The sequence below is a fragment of the Corvus hawaiiensis genome, chromosome 4 (genome assembly GCF_020740725.1).
Source record: "Corvus hawaiiensis isolate bCorHaw1 chromosome 4, bCorHaw1.pri.cur, whole genome shotgun sequence".
Taxonomy (NCBI): domain Eukaryota; kingdom Metazoa; phylum Chordata; class Aves; order Passeriformes; family Corvidae; genus Corvus; species Corvus hawaiiensis.
Genome location: NC_063216.1, coordinates 30,666,574 through 30,682,583, shown reverse-complemented (window position 1 = coordinate 30,682,583; position 16,010 = coordinate 30,666,574). Strand labels below are relative to the sequence as shown.

Sequence of the window (16,010 nt, the reverse complement as noted above, 5' to 3'; positions counted from 1 at the left end):
CCATTAGCAACAAAGATCCACTGATGGCCACTGTGCAAAGTGTCTGTGTGAAATCCCCCTGTTGCCAGACTCTCAAATCTGGTGCAAAGGACAACATCTGGGCCCTGATCCAACACATCCTCTTTTCCCAGTTCTTGGTGTTTGAGGGTGATGCAATATTTTTAATCAGATGCTGTGCCACATACCATCCCAAGGCTAATATGATGTCCTGATGTCCTTTGCATAATTTCCTAATTAATATTTTAACAGGAAATTGGTGCAAGATGGGGAAATGGTCTCCTCTGTTTTGACTTCCATGTTGTGGGGACTCAGCAGATGGAGGAGACACGCTTAAGGAAAGTTTTCCAACACACTGGGACAAGGAGCCCTTTGTAGGGACCCCTACACTCAGGGAGATATCTTTGCTGCTGCTTACACCTTTCCCCCCCCTCCCGGCCACAAAGAGGGAAGCAGAGGCCCGGGTCCCTCCGAGAGGAAATATTTGACTTCTCATCCACAGCTCAGAGAAGGAACCATGAAGAAATCAGTGCTGTGGGAGCCTGAGGCTGTGAGCAGCCACCTCAGCTGCACGGGTCTCCTCTGCGTTTGTCCCCAGCCCTCCCTGGCAGCTCCCGCACTGTTGAAGTCCAGGGGCTTTCCCGTGGATCTCACATGGAGTGTGCTTGGGCTGCCAGCTCCACAGCAACGCGATGGGTGCTGCAGCATGCACGGCAATGCCTCAGGGTTACTGCAGCTCAGGATGCCATGCTTTGGAGACAGCAGGAAGGGAACAGCGAGGGTGCGAAGGGATCGCAAGTGAACCTCGTGACACAGCTGCAGGAGGAAGCAAAACTGTATTTTGGAGAAGTGTTTCCCCATGCTGCAGGGCCCCGAGGGTGTGGTGTGCGGCAAAAGGGCGTTTACAGGGAGGCCCCACAGTCCCAGGGCCCGCGGTGAGACCCAGAGCCACAGTCGTGCAGGTCACAACAGGGCAGGGCCCTGGGAGCTCACCGCCGCCCAAGCTGCACAAGGCACCATTTGCCTTTCACTCTTAGTTTGATTTTCGACAGTGTAATTGCTCCCTCAGGAGCGTAGTAAAGGAATCGCTTCCTGCAGATACATGAAATATTTATTAGGTGGGGTTTGGTGATTTATTTCTAAGCCTCGTGAAGATCCTAAGGGCACCTCAGAGGACATAACAGAGAGAGAAACACAAGCTGAAATATTGCTGGTCTTTAGAGCGATCGCAGCTCCTGGCTGTGATGCGCCAACGCGGGGCACCGGCACCCTCCCGCCTGCCCACACCCCCGGAAGCAGCGCCACACACGCCAGCCCCAGCAGTTCTGTCCTTGGGACGCGCGGCACGGAGGATCGGGCAGATCACAACACCCGGGCATCCCGCGAAGTAAGCGGGGCACCTAGGGGCGACCTGTACCCGCGCAAAAATTCCTCTCACATTCGGAGTGAGGACCCGGGCGTCACCCCGGGTCGTTATTTTCCTTACTCATAAGTTTAAGGCATGGCGAATCATAGCCCACGCCGCGGGTACACCGCTCCGCAGCAGCTCTATAGGTTAGGGCGAGCAGTTCGTCACCCCCACCTGACGCCGCCTCAAGCCGCTGCCACTGTTCTCACCACTCCGCACGGCCCTTCTCCCCTTCCGCGCCGCGAGACCGCTGCCGCGGGGCGAACAGAACCGCGCCGTGCCGCGCCGTATGCAAATGAGGGGCCCGGGGACCGCGGGGGGTTGTGGGGCGCCCCGTCGCATCGGGGCGGAGCCGGGGCGGGGCCCGCCATACTTCTGGGGGCGGGGCGAGGAGCGGAAGTCCTACGGTGGCACCTCCGGGATTCGCTCGCTGCGTCTCATCGTTGGGGCCGCGACAAGATGGCGGACCTGTCTCTGGACGAGCTCATACGGAAACGCGGTGTGACGGTGAAGGGAAGGTGAGCGACTGGGAGGGCGACGCAGCGCCTCGGGCCCGGCGGCCCCCGGCCGTCCTTCGTGTCTCCCTTCGGGTGGCTCCGCTCCGGGGGCTGGGGGCCGCAGCTACCTCAGCGCGGCCCGGCCCTGCTCCCGCCCTCGCGTTCCCATTGGCTGGGCCGCGGGCCTGCGAAGCCGCGCCGCGATGCGATTGGCGGCGGCGGCCGTCACTCAGGGCCGGGGCGGGGGTCGGCCCCCCATGTCGGCCCTTGTGCCTGGCGCTGCCCCGGTGGGGCAGGAACACGCATCGGCACATCCCGTCTCGTTCTTTTAGGGATTCCTGGCACCGTCCCTTGTCTCGCTGAGTTCTCTGACTTGCGCTGTCCCCGCTGCCTCGTACTTGTCCGCGCCGATATTAACCCAGCGCTGCTCCTCATAGCGGGGTCGGCGCCCCTGAGCCCCGCTCGGTATCCGGGCTGCAGGTGTTAATCCGGGCAGTGCCCTGCGGTGCCCGGTACCCCGCGCTCCCCCGAGCGGCTCGGTGCATTGTGGGAGAGCCGGGGGAGGGCTCGTGGTGCTCGGGGAGCCGTAACCGACCGGGGCTGCCGGGCACCCGCGCGGGCGAGGCTGCCGAGCTTCGGCCGCATCGCTGCCCGGCCTCGGAAGCTGTTGTCCCTCTGGCGTAGTTAGTGGTGCTCCGACAGATTGTTTGAAGTGCTTGAGACGACGTGGAGCATGTTGCAGATCAGAGCTACAAGGTCAGGTTATTTCTTTGCATGGTAGATGTCTCCAGTGTAGGCTGGGCTATTTACTGCCACAGTTGGCAGTTCTTACCTGGATGCTGCTTCTGAAGCTTTTCATCTTCCCTTTTGTCATGGTCTCTTAATGCTTCTGAAGACCTTGTCCCCCATCTCTGTTAGCTCAATATGGTCTTGCTTTGTTGGGTTTTTTTTTGGTTGCTGGTTTTTTTTTTTTTTTTTTTTTTTATTTATTGGTCTTAGTTTTTAACTCTGAATGTATAGACAGTTACATGTCTAGAGTAATATTCTGAAAGTTAACTGCTAACATATACTACCAAAACATTCAAACATATTTAAATCCTAGTCTAGACAAGGCCTTGGCTTTGCGCTTTCATTCATGTTATCCTGCATATTTGGAACAGTCTTAGGCTGCTTACTATGCTCCAAGTACCTCGTTTATCCTTTTTCAAATCCCTCCTTAACTCTCATTTGTTCCAAAAATCTTTCCTGCTTTTTTTTGCTGAACAGTAATCTCTCTGCTGTACTGTAAGAATTGTTGTGCCCCGCACTCCTCTTGTATGTCATGTTTAGCTCACTTTATAAATTTCTGAGGTAGCAAACTTGGCTTTGTGAAGGCTGGATAAACTGAATAAACTTAAATCATTGCATTCATGCTTTTCAGTAGTCTAAATGAAATAAAAGAAAAATATTTGCCTATAAAATGTACTAATCCATAAAATAGTCAAGCCAGAGCTTGGAATCTTGGAAAGTGAATTAGATATTTGAGATCCGCTTTTATTTCAGGTGCTGTGGCACAAACACCTAAGCAGTTAATGCTCTTGTAGGGTAAGCAATTATCTGGGGAAGACAGTTGCTTATTAGGGTAAACACAACTCTTCAGAAATGGTGTAATACTCAGTACAGTTTCTTAACCTATTTCATTGGGTTTTGTCATCAACAGTCTTAACTAATTCTGGTTTAAATGTTGATACATACATCTCTTGTTTTACTTTGACCTGTCTCATGAGCTACTCATCCAGCAGCACTCTAGCTGAATGCTTTCAACATGGCTAAATAAATACTTTTAAAATTGCAAGGAAAGGCTTGCTCTGTATCTGTTGCTTTATGGGTACTGTTACTCTTCTGTATTATTCGGGGTATATTTTTGTAGATGGTCTTAATAATGCTCCTCTTTCTTCTAGCTGGTTTGCTTTGGCTGTAAGAGAGCTGTAGGACTCTTAGGTAATAAAATGGGATTCCAGTCCCAGCTTTCCAGACATCTGGACACAAGAATAAAAGAGACAGAAGCAGAGGTTTCATCACTTGTTTAGTTGGTTGGTTGGTTAATTCGGTTTTTTTTTAAAGATTTCTCCACTGAAAATACATGACTGTAAATAATGTGAAGGTTGTGGAGTTAGATCAGGAAATACTGATATAAAGATGTATTAAAAATTGAAATAGCATCATCATTTGATTTTAGGATACTAACCTTTTGAGAATTACAACAAATTCCAGGTATCTACTTTTAGGCTTTATAGTACTGGACAACACATTTCTGAAAGCAGATAAACACTGTAGCCCTCTATTTTAACTTTTAATAAGTCAACAGCAAGAATATTTTTTCAGTACTTTAAAATTTCTCTTACTACTTTGTCCTTTTTTTAAAATACAAAGAAACCCAATAGGAAAAAACTTTAAAAATACTCATCAGAGGAACTCTGTTAAAAAATTAGATAAACTGGTTTTGTTCTTAGGGCAGATTTTGAAAAAAGTGTATCAGACCTGTAATAAGAAGGTAGTTCTAGTTTTCACCCCATATTGAGCTACTTTTAGGAATACTTGTCTACAAGTACAAATGCTGTAGTTCTTGTGGGCTGTTGTCTTTCTATGCTCAGTATTGCAATAATGATGTGCTTAAAAAGTAAAGGTCGCCGAGTGCAGTAGTTCTTTTAGCAGATTAAAGAAGAGGCAGTCATGTTAGAAAGTAATTTGACTTACGACTGTTCTTGCTGGAAGCTAATCAACCTTGAAACTGGTGGCTTTGAACTGAGATTGTTACTGGTGCTTGTACATCCTAAAATTCAAGTTGCTGTGCACCCACAAATCTGAACTTGCTGCCCAGAATTCTTGAAATCGTGTAATTCCATGTTTCCTTTGTATCAGGATGTGTTATTGTATTACAAAAGATGCTTTAGGAGACCTGTTCAGTCCTAAAGCTAGAAGGTCTGTTCCTGTTCCTCTTTGTCTTCACAGGTTTCCCCAAAGAACCCGAGTTGTTGAATTTTGTTTAAATATAGTATGTACTTAGCACAGCTGAAGTCAGACCCTTTACTTTGTAAATGTGGGCTTAAGGATGGATTTTGGAAACCAGTTCCTTAGCTGTTTATGTAGGAACTAAAATCCAGCATAAAACATCTTAGGAGCTCTACTGTTGTATTTAAGACATCCAACCAGAGTTGATTTCTGTGCAGTAATAGTGAACTTTTGTTTGCAGCAACACAAATACTTTTATTGACACTGAATCACATCTTATAATGCCTGAAACCTTTTTCTTTTTCATTTTCTTTGTTTTTCTCCAGAATTAACCCAAGGCCAGTGTTTGGGGGTGTAAGATCTCGCATTGGGATCCAGCAAAATCTTCTAAATAGATCATCACCAGCTGTGAGCTTCCAGCGGACATTTGATGCCCGACAGAAGATAGGACTCACTGATGCCCGACTCAAGCTGGGGGTTAAAGATGCCCGTGAAAAACTGGTTCAAAAGGACGCTCGGTTCAAAATCAAAGGGAAGGTGCAGGATGCTCGAGAGATGTTGAATTCCCGTAAGCAGCAAAGTGTTGTTGCTGAAAAGGCAACCAAAGTGGTGGATGCCAGAGAGAAGATCAGCTTAAAAAGGAGCACTCCCGCTGCTATCAGCCCAGCTATGGGGACAGTAAATCCAGCCATGAAAATCACCAAAACTATCCAAGTAGGTGAAGCGAGTCACCTCTGAGCCCCTTTGTTACTCTACAGCAGTTCAGTAGACACGATAATACATGAATATGTTCATATCATTAACAGTAGAAGCGACAATGATACAGTTCTTTCCAGCCTGTGGGGTAGGATTCTGATCCTTTTGTGTGTCCTTGCAGCTGCTTGAGACTTTTTGTAGAATCACACCTTTCATTTAAATTTTCATTTTAATTTTAGGCCCAAAAAGACTAAGGCAGCGCTCCTGTCAGCATTAAAGGAGATGTCTTGAATGGTTAAGTAGTCTCCTTCCTACCTGAATGCAAACAAAATGATGCAGGGTTTTTTGTCATTCTTAATACTGCCCCTGTTTGAAAGTCTGATGCGGTGGATTGTCCTGTATAGGTAACTGGTTTATCCTAGTGGTGGGATAAGAGTTTAGAATATGCAGCTGTATTTGTTTTTAAGAAAATTTAAAATTCAATGAACCCTTCTACAATTTTCCCCTTTTATACTTGTCTGGTTTTCAGGAATGCCCTGGTTTCCAGGGAGTTGCCTGATCTCGTGAAGCGTTCCTGCTGAGGCTCAAGATTTATTTCAATTGTATTGTAATCAGTTGATCACCCTGACCTGCTGATTTCCTGGGCCAGTTTTCTGATTTCACTTTGCTATATTCACAGTAACTCGATTCTTAACCAGCTTCTCTGACAAACAACTGCTGTTGAACTGTGTGTCTGTTAGGTACAATGGGTAGAGTCAGAAGAGAAGTTTCCAGATTGTTGGGATTGTTGCTTGAGTGGTTTTGCTCCTTACCTCTACAAGCATGTAACTGAAGTTCCCAGCCTATCTTTTCCATTTTTCTCCTCCCAAAAATCAGCTGTGTGCTTACACATACCCAGAAATCTCTGTTGTCATCAGTTTGAAAGCCTAGATGAGTCTGCTTTCTGTTCAGCTGTGGGTTTTGCTCAAGGACATCAAGCATGTTTCTTCTGCAGATCAGCCTAGGAAGTTTCCCACTACTCTGCAGGTTTACTGCCAGGCTGATGTAAGAAAGAGAAAGGACTCTTGAGGCAGTAAGAAGGGCTAATCACAGAGCAGTCGAGCAGTCTGTTTAGCAGTCATTAATTAGGAGGGTGATTAGTACTCTTGCTGTCCTTCTAAGCCAAATCACCAGCATCAGCTGTGAGGAATTGAACATTTTCTACAAAGTTTTTAGGCATTAAAGTAGTTTCCAGAGACTTGGTGCAGTAGCTGTTTGTTCTGACCTGATGTTTTGGAGTTTTTTTGTGACTTGGTTTTACCAATAGTATTTTCAGTTTATTAGACAACATAGTGCAAGGAAACATACCTATTTATATATAGGGTATAGTGGTGATTCAGACTGTAGACAGAACCTTGCACATGAGCAATTATCTAAACATTTTTCAAAATATTTGTACTGAAATTCCAAATTGCCCATGACCCTCCTATCTTCCCAAATGCAGAAGTGGAGTCAGACTAGTGTGTCGTGATCCAAGGTACAGCACACAGCTCTGAATGTGCTGTCCTGAGGTCTTGTTTCTCATAAAGCAAGGAAAAATCTTTGAAACCAAAAAATTACCGTAGGTCTGCTGCTGTTCTGTAGGATGGGTATCCTTGTTTCTGAATTGATTAGCAAATTGAAACATGAGGTGCTATGGTGTAAGTTGCAGTCTAGAGAAAATGCAAAGGTGAAGATTTTACTGCCTGTGCTTTTTTGTAAGAAGAGATCCATTCTTTAATGAACAGCTCTGCTTTTTCAAAAAACAAAAGGGCATTTTTAAGGGTGTTGTTGCATGATTTCAGTTATTGATTAGTACAGCTACATTCGCTACCTCCTTCTGTTGTGGTTTCCCTGTTTCATGATATAATGGGCTGCAGAAGGGGCAGCTCCACTACCCTGTGCATCATTTTATTCCACTACAGCTTATTCCAGCTCTAGTGCTAAGGGTTAGTATATACTATTTCTGTTTGATGGAGATGTTTAGTTTAGTTATGTTTAGTTACCTGTAGCATGAAAGAAGAGACACTTTCTGACTTAACCCCATTTTGCATTGGCAGAAGTGTAGATCTAGTCAGTCCTGACAGGACTGAAGTTAACATCCCTTCCCAATAATCCTAGACTAAACCCTAAGAATTTTGAATCCATTTCTTCGTGTGGTCTTAGATTTTAATTTAAGTGACGCTATCTCATATTGAACATATCACAGAAAATATAGGTGTTACCTAAGAGCATATTGTGGTAATATATTTCAAAGCAGGAAGGTGAGTTTCATTTAAGTGATCTCAGGGTATTCAACTAAAGCTTTGATCTTCTGAAAAGAGGACCTGATGGACTGTAGTGCATAATGCTTTGGTTCTTTATCTCTAACTGTAGCAGAAAGCTCCAGTTCCTGGACACTCTCATCCAGCAGGAATGAGGATCAATGTGGTGAACAACCATACACATAAACAGGTGTGTACCTGCTCTGTACTCTTTTACTTTTGGCAGGGAAGATGTGTCCATAAATGTTGGCAGGTACAAAGAAAACTCTTAAGTAGGGTTAGAAAAGTATCTGAAAGTTCTCCATCAGCTTAACTTTCATGTCTTGCATGGTTAAGATAGTTTCGTGGTAGCTGAGGTTTTCATTTAGTATAATTTATCTTGATTCCTTATGCATTATCTGAATGAGAAGTAGATATTCCCAGTTTTATCTGTGTGTGCTAATGGTATTTTTTTCCCTAGAGGCTGACCTCTAGCTCTGATGTTTTTCTATAAATTTCTTAGTGACACCACATCAAATCAAGTTGTTGGTTGTTTTGATTCACCATGCTGCCAGCCTCTTCAGAGAGTGGATGTGATTGTACATGGTCAAATGTGCTACAGTGAGGTGGGAGCGGGTATAACCTTCCTGTGAAATCCCAGCTGTGGGCCACTGCTGGAAACCTGATAGTGAATGATGTTAACTAGTATTCAGATGTACTTACAAAGTTCCCATAGCCCTTACCAAGCAGATTTTGAGAAAGACCCTAGAGTATCGTCTTTATGGGATCAGTTTTAAAGGCCTTTGTCACAGCCCCCAGCCGTTCAGCCACCTTACTACCTTGGGTGCTTTCAGAGAGGAATTGCATGGTTTTATTACTTACGTTATTTTGTGTGTGTACACATAAAGTATTGCATGAAATGCTGGAAAACTGACATTCACAATATCATGTCAGCGGACTGTGATTATAGTAACTTCAGCTGCTTGTGTATGTTACTGTTATGCTGGCCTGCTACCCTCACTTATCCCAGATGCTGTTGTTTAAGGAAGTGTCTTCATTATTCTGACGTCATCCCTGTAAACGTGGAATCCATTCATTTTGTCTCAAACTCAAGTCCACTGTCCTGATGCCTAGTGTTTTTCCCAGCTCTTTTATTTTCTGCACAATTCTCCTCTGTTCTCTATCCATTTTGGTGGGTTTTTTTCCTTCATAGCATTTCTGTGACTGGAACAACTTCCCTGTTTGTAAACCAGAATCTTGCTGACTATTGACAACCCACTGATTTTGCAAGCTCTCATTGCTAATCCCTCCATTTTTCTTTACTTTTTTAGTGAATTAATGGGAAGCTGTTTGCAGTTGTGATTTCTTATGTTCTGGGCACTGCCATATGTGTCTAGACTTTTCCTTAACATTATTTAGAGTCAATGAAAAAAATACTTGTGTGGGAGTTCACCTCAGTATTCTAAGGCAGGGATATGAGTGTTAAGTTGAACTGGAAAATTAATTATTCGTTCAGTAAAGCTCTTAGTGCAGCCTTTTCTAGAGCCAGATGGATATGTTCTATGCTAAGAAAAGCAGGCTATTCAAAAGGAATGTTCACTTTAGGTGTAGTCAACAGGGATTTGTTTAATTAAAACAACAACCAAAAAACAACAACAACAAAAACCCACCACACACCCCCAAACTAATTTCAAAATTACATGCACGGGCTTCAACTGTAAAGGTAGGAGGGTGCTAAAATGTAAGACACTGAGGCTTTATTGCGTTAATGTAGCTTCAGCAGTCCTAGCGCGGTCTAGGAGTAGAGGAATCTGTATGTGATTTCAGTATATCTAGGGAAACAGTTTTACTGTGGTGTTTTTGGAAAGGAAGTGTGATAGTTTTTATACTGTGTTTTGACATGGACTTGTATACCTGAAGCTAAAATCCAGTGTAATTGTGTTCATTAGCTGAAGATGGTGAAGGCAGGAGAAAACTACCTATTTTTGAAATGTCTTAATGAAATCTATGTGTGTGTAAGCTATTACCTCTTCACTTCAGGGTCTGTATGACACAGAAGATGATGATGAAAGCGTCTCTCCCCTTCCTAGCAAACAGATGAAAATCACCACCACAAACAGTTTCCTGCACAACTCGGTAAGAGATTATTTCAACAGTCCCCACCATGCCGTGCTCACATTGCATGAACACACAGGCTGTGTCTTTACAGGGCTTATGTTCTTTTAAAGTCTGTAAGTTATGTTTTCTCCTCAAATATTTGCTCTTCACCCCACCCTTCCTTTTTGCCAATGCTTCTACTGTTATTTTTGGAACAGAGTTCTTTTAGGGTAACTGGTTTTATGGGCCCTTAGCAGCCAGAATGTGTGCTTTCTGCCCTGCTGGCAGGTTGTTGCATCTGGCTCTTGACTCTTCTTGTTGAGGAAGTGCACTTAACCTGTCTTGTTACTGTTTTAGTAAACCAGCAAGGGAAGCTTTCTGCTGCTTCTGGAGACTGGGCATCAAAGCAGGAAATCTCTTGCTGTGCAAAAATCTTAGTAGGCATCTTGCTGGGCAGGACTGTTGCTCTGGAGAAGATGGAATTTCAGTACAGACAAATGTAAGGTCCTGCTTTTGGCATGGGGTGATGCTCTGCAGCTTAAACTGAGAACTGACTGGCTAGAAAGCAGCTTTGTAGGAAAGAGCCTGGGGGTCCTGCTGTGTGATCTGCTAAGAATGAGTGAGTAGTGCATCCTTCCAGCAACAAAGGCCAACTGTAGATGTAGTGAAATCATAGCTGGGAAATCAAGGAAGATAATTATTCCTGTTGGATATTTTGAGAATGCATCTGGAATTCTGTGCCTGTCTTGGGGCTCTGTGGCACAAGAAAGACGTGACTGGAACCGGTACCACAAAGTGGTCAGAGGGTTGCAGCGTATTATGTGTGAGGAGAGGGTGAGAGAGCAGTGTCTCAAGGCTGAGAAGGCTGTAGTGAGATCTGTCCACTCTCACTGCCTGGTCATGGAAAAGGTAAAACCCAGCTCCTTCTCAGGAGTGACCATGGAGAAGACAAATCAATAAATTTACTGCAGCAAAAGAAATTCTAGCTGGTGAAATTCTCATGGTATTGATCAGCATCTGGCACAGGCACCCAAGGGGGGTTGTGCAGTCATCATTCTTGAATATTCAGTGCTTAGCTGGATAAGGCCTTTAGCCAAACTAATGTGTCTTTGAAGTTAGCCCTGTTTCAGACATGGGAGTTGGCCATAGGTTTGTACTAAGTTATTCTCTGGTTTTGGAAAAGCAGATTCATGGTGGTTTTACTGTCACACAGGCACTGTAGTACAGTGATTACCCCAGGAATTTATTTCCTCATGTGGGCATTCAGAATAGAGCTTCTGGCTATTTGTGATTCTCAAATAATCTTATGAGGGTTTTTTGAGGGTTTTTTCAGGAGTAAATTTGTTCTTTCCAGTGTTCACAGCAGCTTCCAAGCACAAGTTTTAGTCTGGCTTTAAACTCAGGTATTTCCAACTACAAAGGTTAGGTTCTGTGTCTTTGCCCTAGCTTGGTGATTCTGAGGAATTACTGCTCTTTGTACTGGGGCTTCTCAGTCTTACTGTTAATGAGCAATCTTTGTGAGCACTTTGTAAAGTACTTGAAAATCTTCGGATGAAAGGAGCTTTTCAAATTCAGATCACATTGTTAAAGTTCATTTAAGAAAAGTATGAAACCAAAAAGTGCTTATGGGGTGTGCCAGTTTGGACAAATTTGGAGGAAAATATCCTCTGATAGAAGGCAGGTTACAACCAGCCCTCCCCCACCAGGTTCGGGAAAAAATAAATTTTCCTCAAAGGAAAGTGAAAGAGATAAAAACTATTTATTTAACAAACACACAGGAAAAGGATAATAATGCTAATTAATAAAACCTCTCGCTGTGGAGAGAAACCTGGGAAAATTTCAGAGTCCTTTTGTAGATGGTCTCTCTTCTCCTCCTCCTCAGAGCTGGGTCCTGGGCCCACCTCCAGGGCCTCGGTGGAGAACTCTCCCGAGGTGTTCTGATGTTGAAACAGTCCAGAAAAAGAAGAAGGGAAAAAAACCAAAGTCCCAGGAAAACAAAGTTCAACTCTCTGTCTCTCTCTGGAGAAAAAGAAGCCAAAAACCTGGCTGGAAAGCAAGCAGGATTCTTCCTCCCCCCCTTGCTGCTGCTGTTAGAAGCAGAGGCGGTGTATCTCTGTGTCCTTGAACAAACTGCTTTGAAGAGTTTGCTCGGGTTTTTTTCCTCTCCCCCCTCCCGGGCTCAGTTTAAAGGCACAGAAAGGCACAAAATTAATTTCTGAGCATGGAGCGGCAATAGGGGATACACATCATAAAGTCACCCCAAGGCATGGGGGAAGTGCTGTTTCTGGATAAACATACCTTCTTATATTTATGCCCAGAAGCTTTTGCTGATTTTTTTTTTTTTTTTTTCAGAGCCTTTTGAAAGTCTCCAGCACTGTAGTGGTTTTTGACAGTGGGATGGACATGCAGTTCTTACTGCATACTAGTAATACTCTGGTGGTGATGCTTGAAGAAGAGTGACAGCTTTTTGTAGGCCGCAGCTCTGAGATACTTTCTTTTTTCTTCCTGTAGACTGGTCTGAGCAGCAATAAATTCTCTTTGTCCAAGACTGTTCCCCTGACTAAAGTGGTCCAGAACGATACATACACAGCTCCACCTGCACCTCCCACTGCTATGCGGACAAAGGCCTTGACAAACATGTCCCGGACCTTAGTGACAAAGGAAGAGCCTCCAAAAGAGCCAGCACCTGTTGAGGTGAGCTCAGGGAAGGGGAAAATGCTCTTTATAGAAGTCTCTGAAACGTCTGAAACTTGCTGTTCATCAGACATGTAAGCAGCTCATTTCTGCCTGCCTTTCACCATTACTTCTGGGACATCATGAAGGTTATTCTGGTAACTGCAGTCCATGTCCCAAGAATTTGAAACCTGTCTAAACATCCTTTCTAAACATGGTCCTGGAGGAATCCATATTACAGGGAGGTGGCAGTTTTTGTTTGGACACTCCTTGGTAGCTTTCATGTCCCTAGGAGTAGTGTTTTAACACTATTTGATATGTTGTATGTCCATTCCAGCTAGCAAGGAGAAAAAAGAGTTCTTCCAAATACAACTTCTTGGCTGTACACATGAGATCTCCAGACAATTTGTAGACAGCCTGCCTGGAATTGCTTTGCCAAACTGCCTGATGGTGGGTGCAAGTAACCCAGCAGGTGTTCCTAGGTGTGTTGAGTTCAGCATGCTCTTGAGAGGCTGGAGCTGTATTTTGGGGTTTGCTGGCTGGTGTAGAGTACAGCAGAGACAGACTATTAAAACTGTGGGCATGACCAGAGTACTGTGTATGCAGATTAAGTTAGTGTTATTCTTGGGATAAGAGTGAAAAGTTACTTCAGAGAGAAACTAGCATGGAAAAGGAGCTTCTTTTTGCCATCAGATGAGCTGGGCTTTAGTAAACATTGATACTTCTCATTACTAGCTGTAGCTCTCTCCTTTGTGTGTGTGTACAAACATACCCTTAGTGACTTTTTATTACTTTCTCTGCTGTGCTGTATTGTGGGCTGTATTTCTGACCTTTTTCATGTGATGCATTTGTTTGTGTTGGCAGCTGGCGTTCAGTCCTTTGGAAGGCACAAAGATGACCGTAAATAATCTGCATCCTCGAGTCACAGAGGAAGATATTGTTGTGAGTGTTGCTTACTGCCAAACTGTGCATGTATGACATTTCCTTTCCTTATCCTACCTCTTTTGATAAATCACTTGATCTATGGAGAATGCAGCAAGAAGGGTGTGATGTGGGTTTACTGTCCTTGCAAAACCTTTGAGGGTTCTTGATTGTTCGGGGTTTGTTTAGATTTTTTTTTAAGTTGTTAAGAAAATGGGACAAAATCTCAGAGAGTATTTTGAGATACCTGATATCACAGAAGAATAGTTCATGCCAAATGATGCTTCTGCCCAAACTTACGCCCCCATCCAAATCATCTAGGGGCTTCCATTCTCGCTGGGCTGAGAAATAATCTGGTCTTCCTGTGTGAAAAACACTACTGGGTACTGGCCCTGAACTTCTGTGCTTGTGTAGTCTCTATTACTAGTGCCAGGAACTTACAGCAAACACAGTAAGACAAGTGTCCAGATCCTGTCAGGTATTTAATAAGCAGGATGGGTGGTGTGGTGAAGCAAGTAAAGCCTTCTCATGCAGAGCCTTTGATGTGACCATGGTCATGACTGACTCTCTGCCCTCAGGAGTTATTCTGTGTGTGTGGAGCTCTGAAGCGAGCCCGGCTGGTGCACCCTGGAGTGGCTGAGGTAGTATTTGTGAAGAAAGAAGATGCTATCACAGCCTATAAGAAATACAACAACAGATGCTTAGATGGTAAGTTTGATGCCAGAGTAGCATTTACGATAAATAAATCAACAATGACTTTTCCACCTGAGTGGAAGGTTTAAAAGCATCTTAGGTGTTAATATGCTAGCAAGAGAGAAATACCAGAAAGTCAGTTCAAGAGCTAAGTAAGGTAGTAACTGCTGTGTAACTAGCTGAATATATGCACAGTTCATTTAAATGCAATAAAAAACCCCACCCACGTTTTCCTAGAAAAAGAAGGTTCAGAGCTGGAGGCAGGGTCCTGATGAGTCTCCTGGTCTAACTTCCAAATGAAATTTCTTTTGTTTCTAGTATGGCACCAAGAGCTGGATAGTCCTTAGGAAGGCTTTACCTGCTTACAGGGCTGCTTGCAAAGTACAAGTAAAACTAGCATTTGCAATAGTTTCAGGGTGTACTCAGAGACATTTTGAATTGGACTTGTAAAAGAGTATCAGATTCTCCATAAACTTTGAATAATGCAATTTTATTTTTTAACCATGTTAAACTGAAATTAATGTTGAACTGTTAATTTTTAGCTGGAAATAGGTGCTTTTTCTTTCTGTAGATTGAGGGATGCTTTATGGATGTTAGATGAGGAGCAGACAGCTAAGAATGGGAGATCCTCTTGTGTCGCTGCTAAGGGCTTCATACTTCTGTGTAACTTATTAATTAGTGTGATCCTTTATACTGTACTGAATGTTTCAGTGGCTCTTCTGTTGCTCTGATTTTGCAACAGAAGATTTATCAGCTGTTCTTCCTCATGTTTCCCCAGCATGTTGAACTCTTACTGCTTGCACTGTTGTGTGATGTTTCAAGGATCTCGCCTTACCCCAATTCTGATAGAATGAATTTTGTATTTTGTTTTTATTTAGGTCAACCAATGAAATGCAATCTTCATATGAATGGGAATGTCATCACCTCAGACCAGCCTATATTGCTGTAAGTGTCCTTCAGTGGGGAAGGTTCTATTTTGAGAATTGTTGTCCCATGAATTTTCTTTCTCTCCCCTTCTGTGGCACAGTATGTTGAGTGGAGTGCATTGTAGCTTGACTACATAGTGTTCTCAGCCCTGAGGCTCAAAAATAATCTGAGATGAGGATGTTTTCTTGTGAGAAAAGCATAATTAAAACCTTTATTTCTAATATTGGTGAGGGGGCAACACTCATAACAGTAAATGCAGACAGTGTTAGAATTTATTTATCATGAAGAGAGTAAAGAGAGGTTAAATGCTGCCTTTTTTTTTTTTTTTTTTTAATCCTCCAGCCGATTGAGTGATACCCCTTCAGTGAAGAAGGAAGGGGAACCACGCCGGCCAAGTGCAAGCGCCTCCTCAAATCCCCCAGCTGAAGTGGACCCTGAAACTATCTTGAAGGCACTCTTCAAATCCTCAGGGGTCTCTGCCTCTGTGCAGCCCACAGAATTCAAAATTAAACTCTGAGAGGGGAGAGCAAGCAGTGGACTGGAAAACTCATATAAGTTGGGGGATGAGGAAAGTGCAGGAGCGCAGATGTTATTTGCATTTGCCTATCCTGAAATTTTTTGTTTTCTATGATCGCTACCTTACTGTACAATAGTGTTTCCTCTTGTGTGTGTACTTTCTGTTTTCATAGTTGGAGTTTCCTTCCATGATTTTTTTTTCCCAAGAGAATAACCTCCCCCTTCTGCCAGTAATGTATTACCGAGCATATACCATGTAACTCCATCCTTTACTCCAAAGCCCCCAGTGGCCATTAAAAGTGCACATAGACTCTGAGGGAAGGAGTGGTGATC

General features: G+C 43.9%; 1 protein-coding gene and 1 non-coding gene across 3 annotated transcripts; one reads left to right on the top strand and one right to left on the bottom strand.

Moving 5' to 3' along the window:
- Positions 1-1,351: 1,351 nt before the first annotated feature.
- LOC125325608 lies at positions 1,352-1,500 on the bottom strand. The gene has a single exon (XR_007203435.1). It is a non-coding gene; the product is annotated as a U12 minor spliceosomal RNA (small nuclear RNA).
- A 279-nt stretch (positions 1,501-1,779) lies between these two features.
- Positions 1,780-15,993, top strand: POLDIP3 (DNA polymerase delta interacting protein 3). Of its 2 annotated transcripts, none has more exons than XM_048301750.1 (9): positions 1,780-1,923; positions 5,220-5,607; positions 7,987-8,061; positions 9,891-9,986; positions 12,459-12,641; positions 13,485-13,562; positions 14,120-14,249; positions 15,113-15,179; positions 15,504-15,993. In XM_048301750.1, exons 1-9 carry the CDS (start codon positions 1,865-1,867, stop codon positions 15,676-15,678), a joined length of 1,251 nt encoding a protein of 416 aa, XP_048157707.1. In that variant the 5' UTR covers positions 1,780-1,864; the 3' UTR covers positions 15,679-15,993. The 2 variants fall into 2 exon arrangements, with proteins under 2 accessions (XP_048157707.1, XP_048157706.1); XM_048301749.1 differs by having other exon boundaries at positions 7,984-8,061.
- The last annotated feature ends 17 nt before the right edge of the window (positions 15,994-16,010 follow it).

What these genes read in the sequence shown, in the direction of transcription:
- POLDIP3 (XM_048301749.1), top strand. Translation starts at nt 1,865, where the DNA reads ATGGCGGACCTGTCTCTGGACGAGCTCATACGGAAACGCGGTGTGACG. An exon ending in ACAGTTTCCTGCACAACTCG is followed by an intron (nt 9,987 to 12,458) that starts GTAAGAGATTAT and finishes TTCTTCCTGTAG; the next exon opens with ACTGGTCTGAGCAGCAATAA. An exon ending in AAGAGCCAGCACCTGTTGAG is followed by an intron (nt 12,642 to 13,484) that starts GTGAGCTCAGGG and finishes TTGTGTTGGCAG; the next exon opens with CTGGCGTTCAGTCCTTTGGA.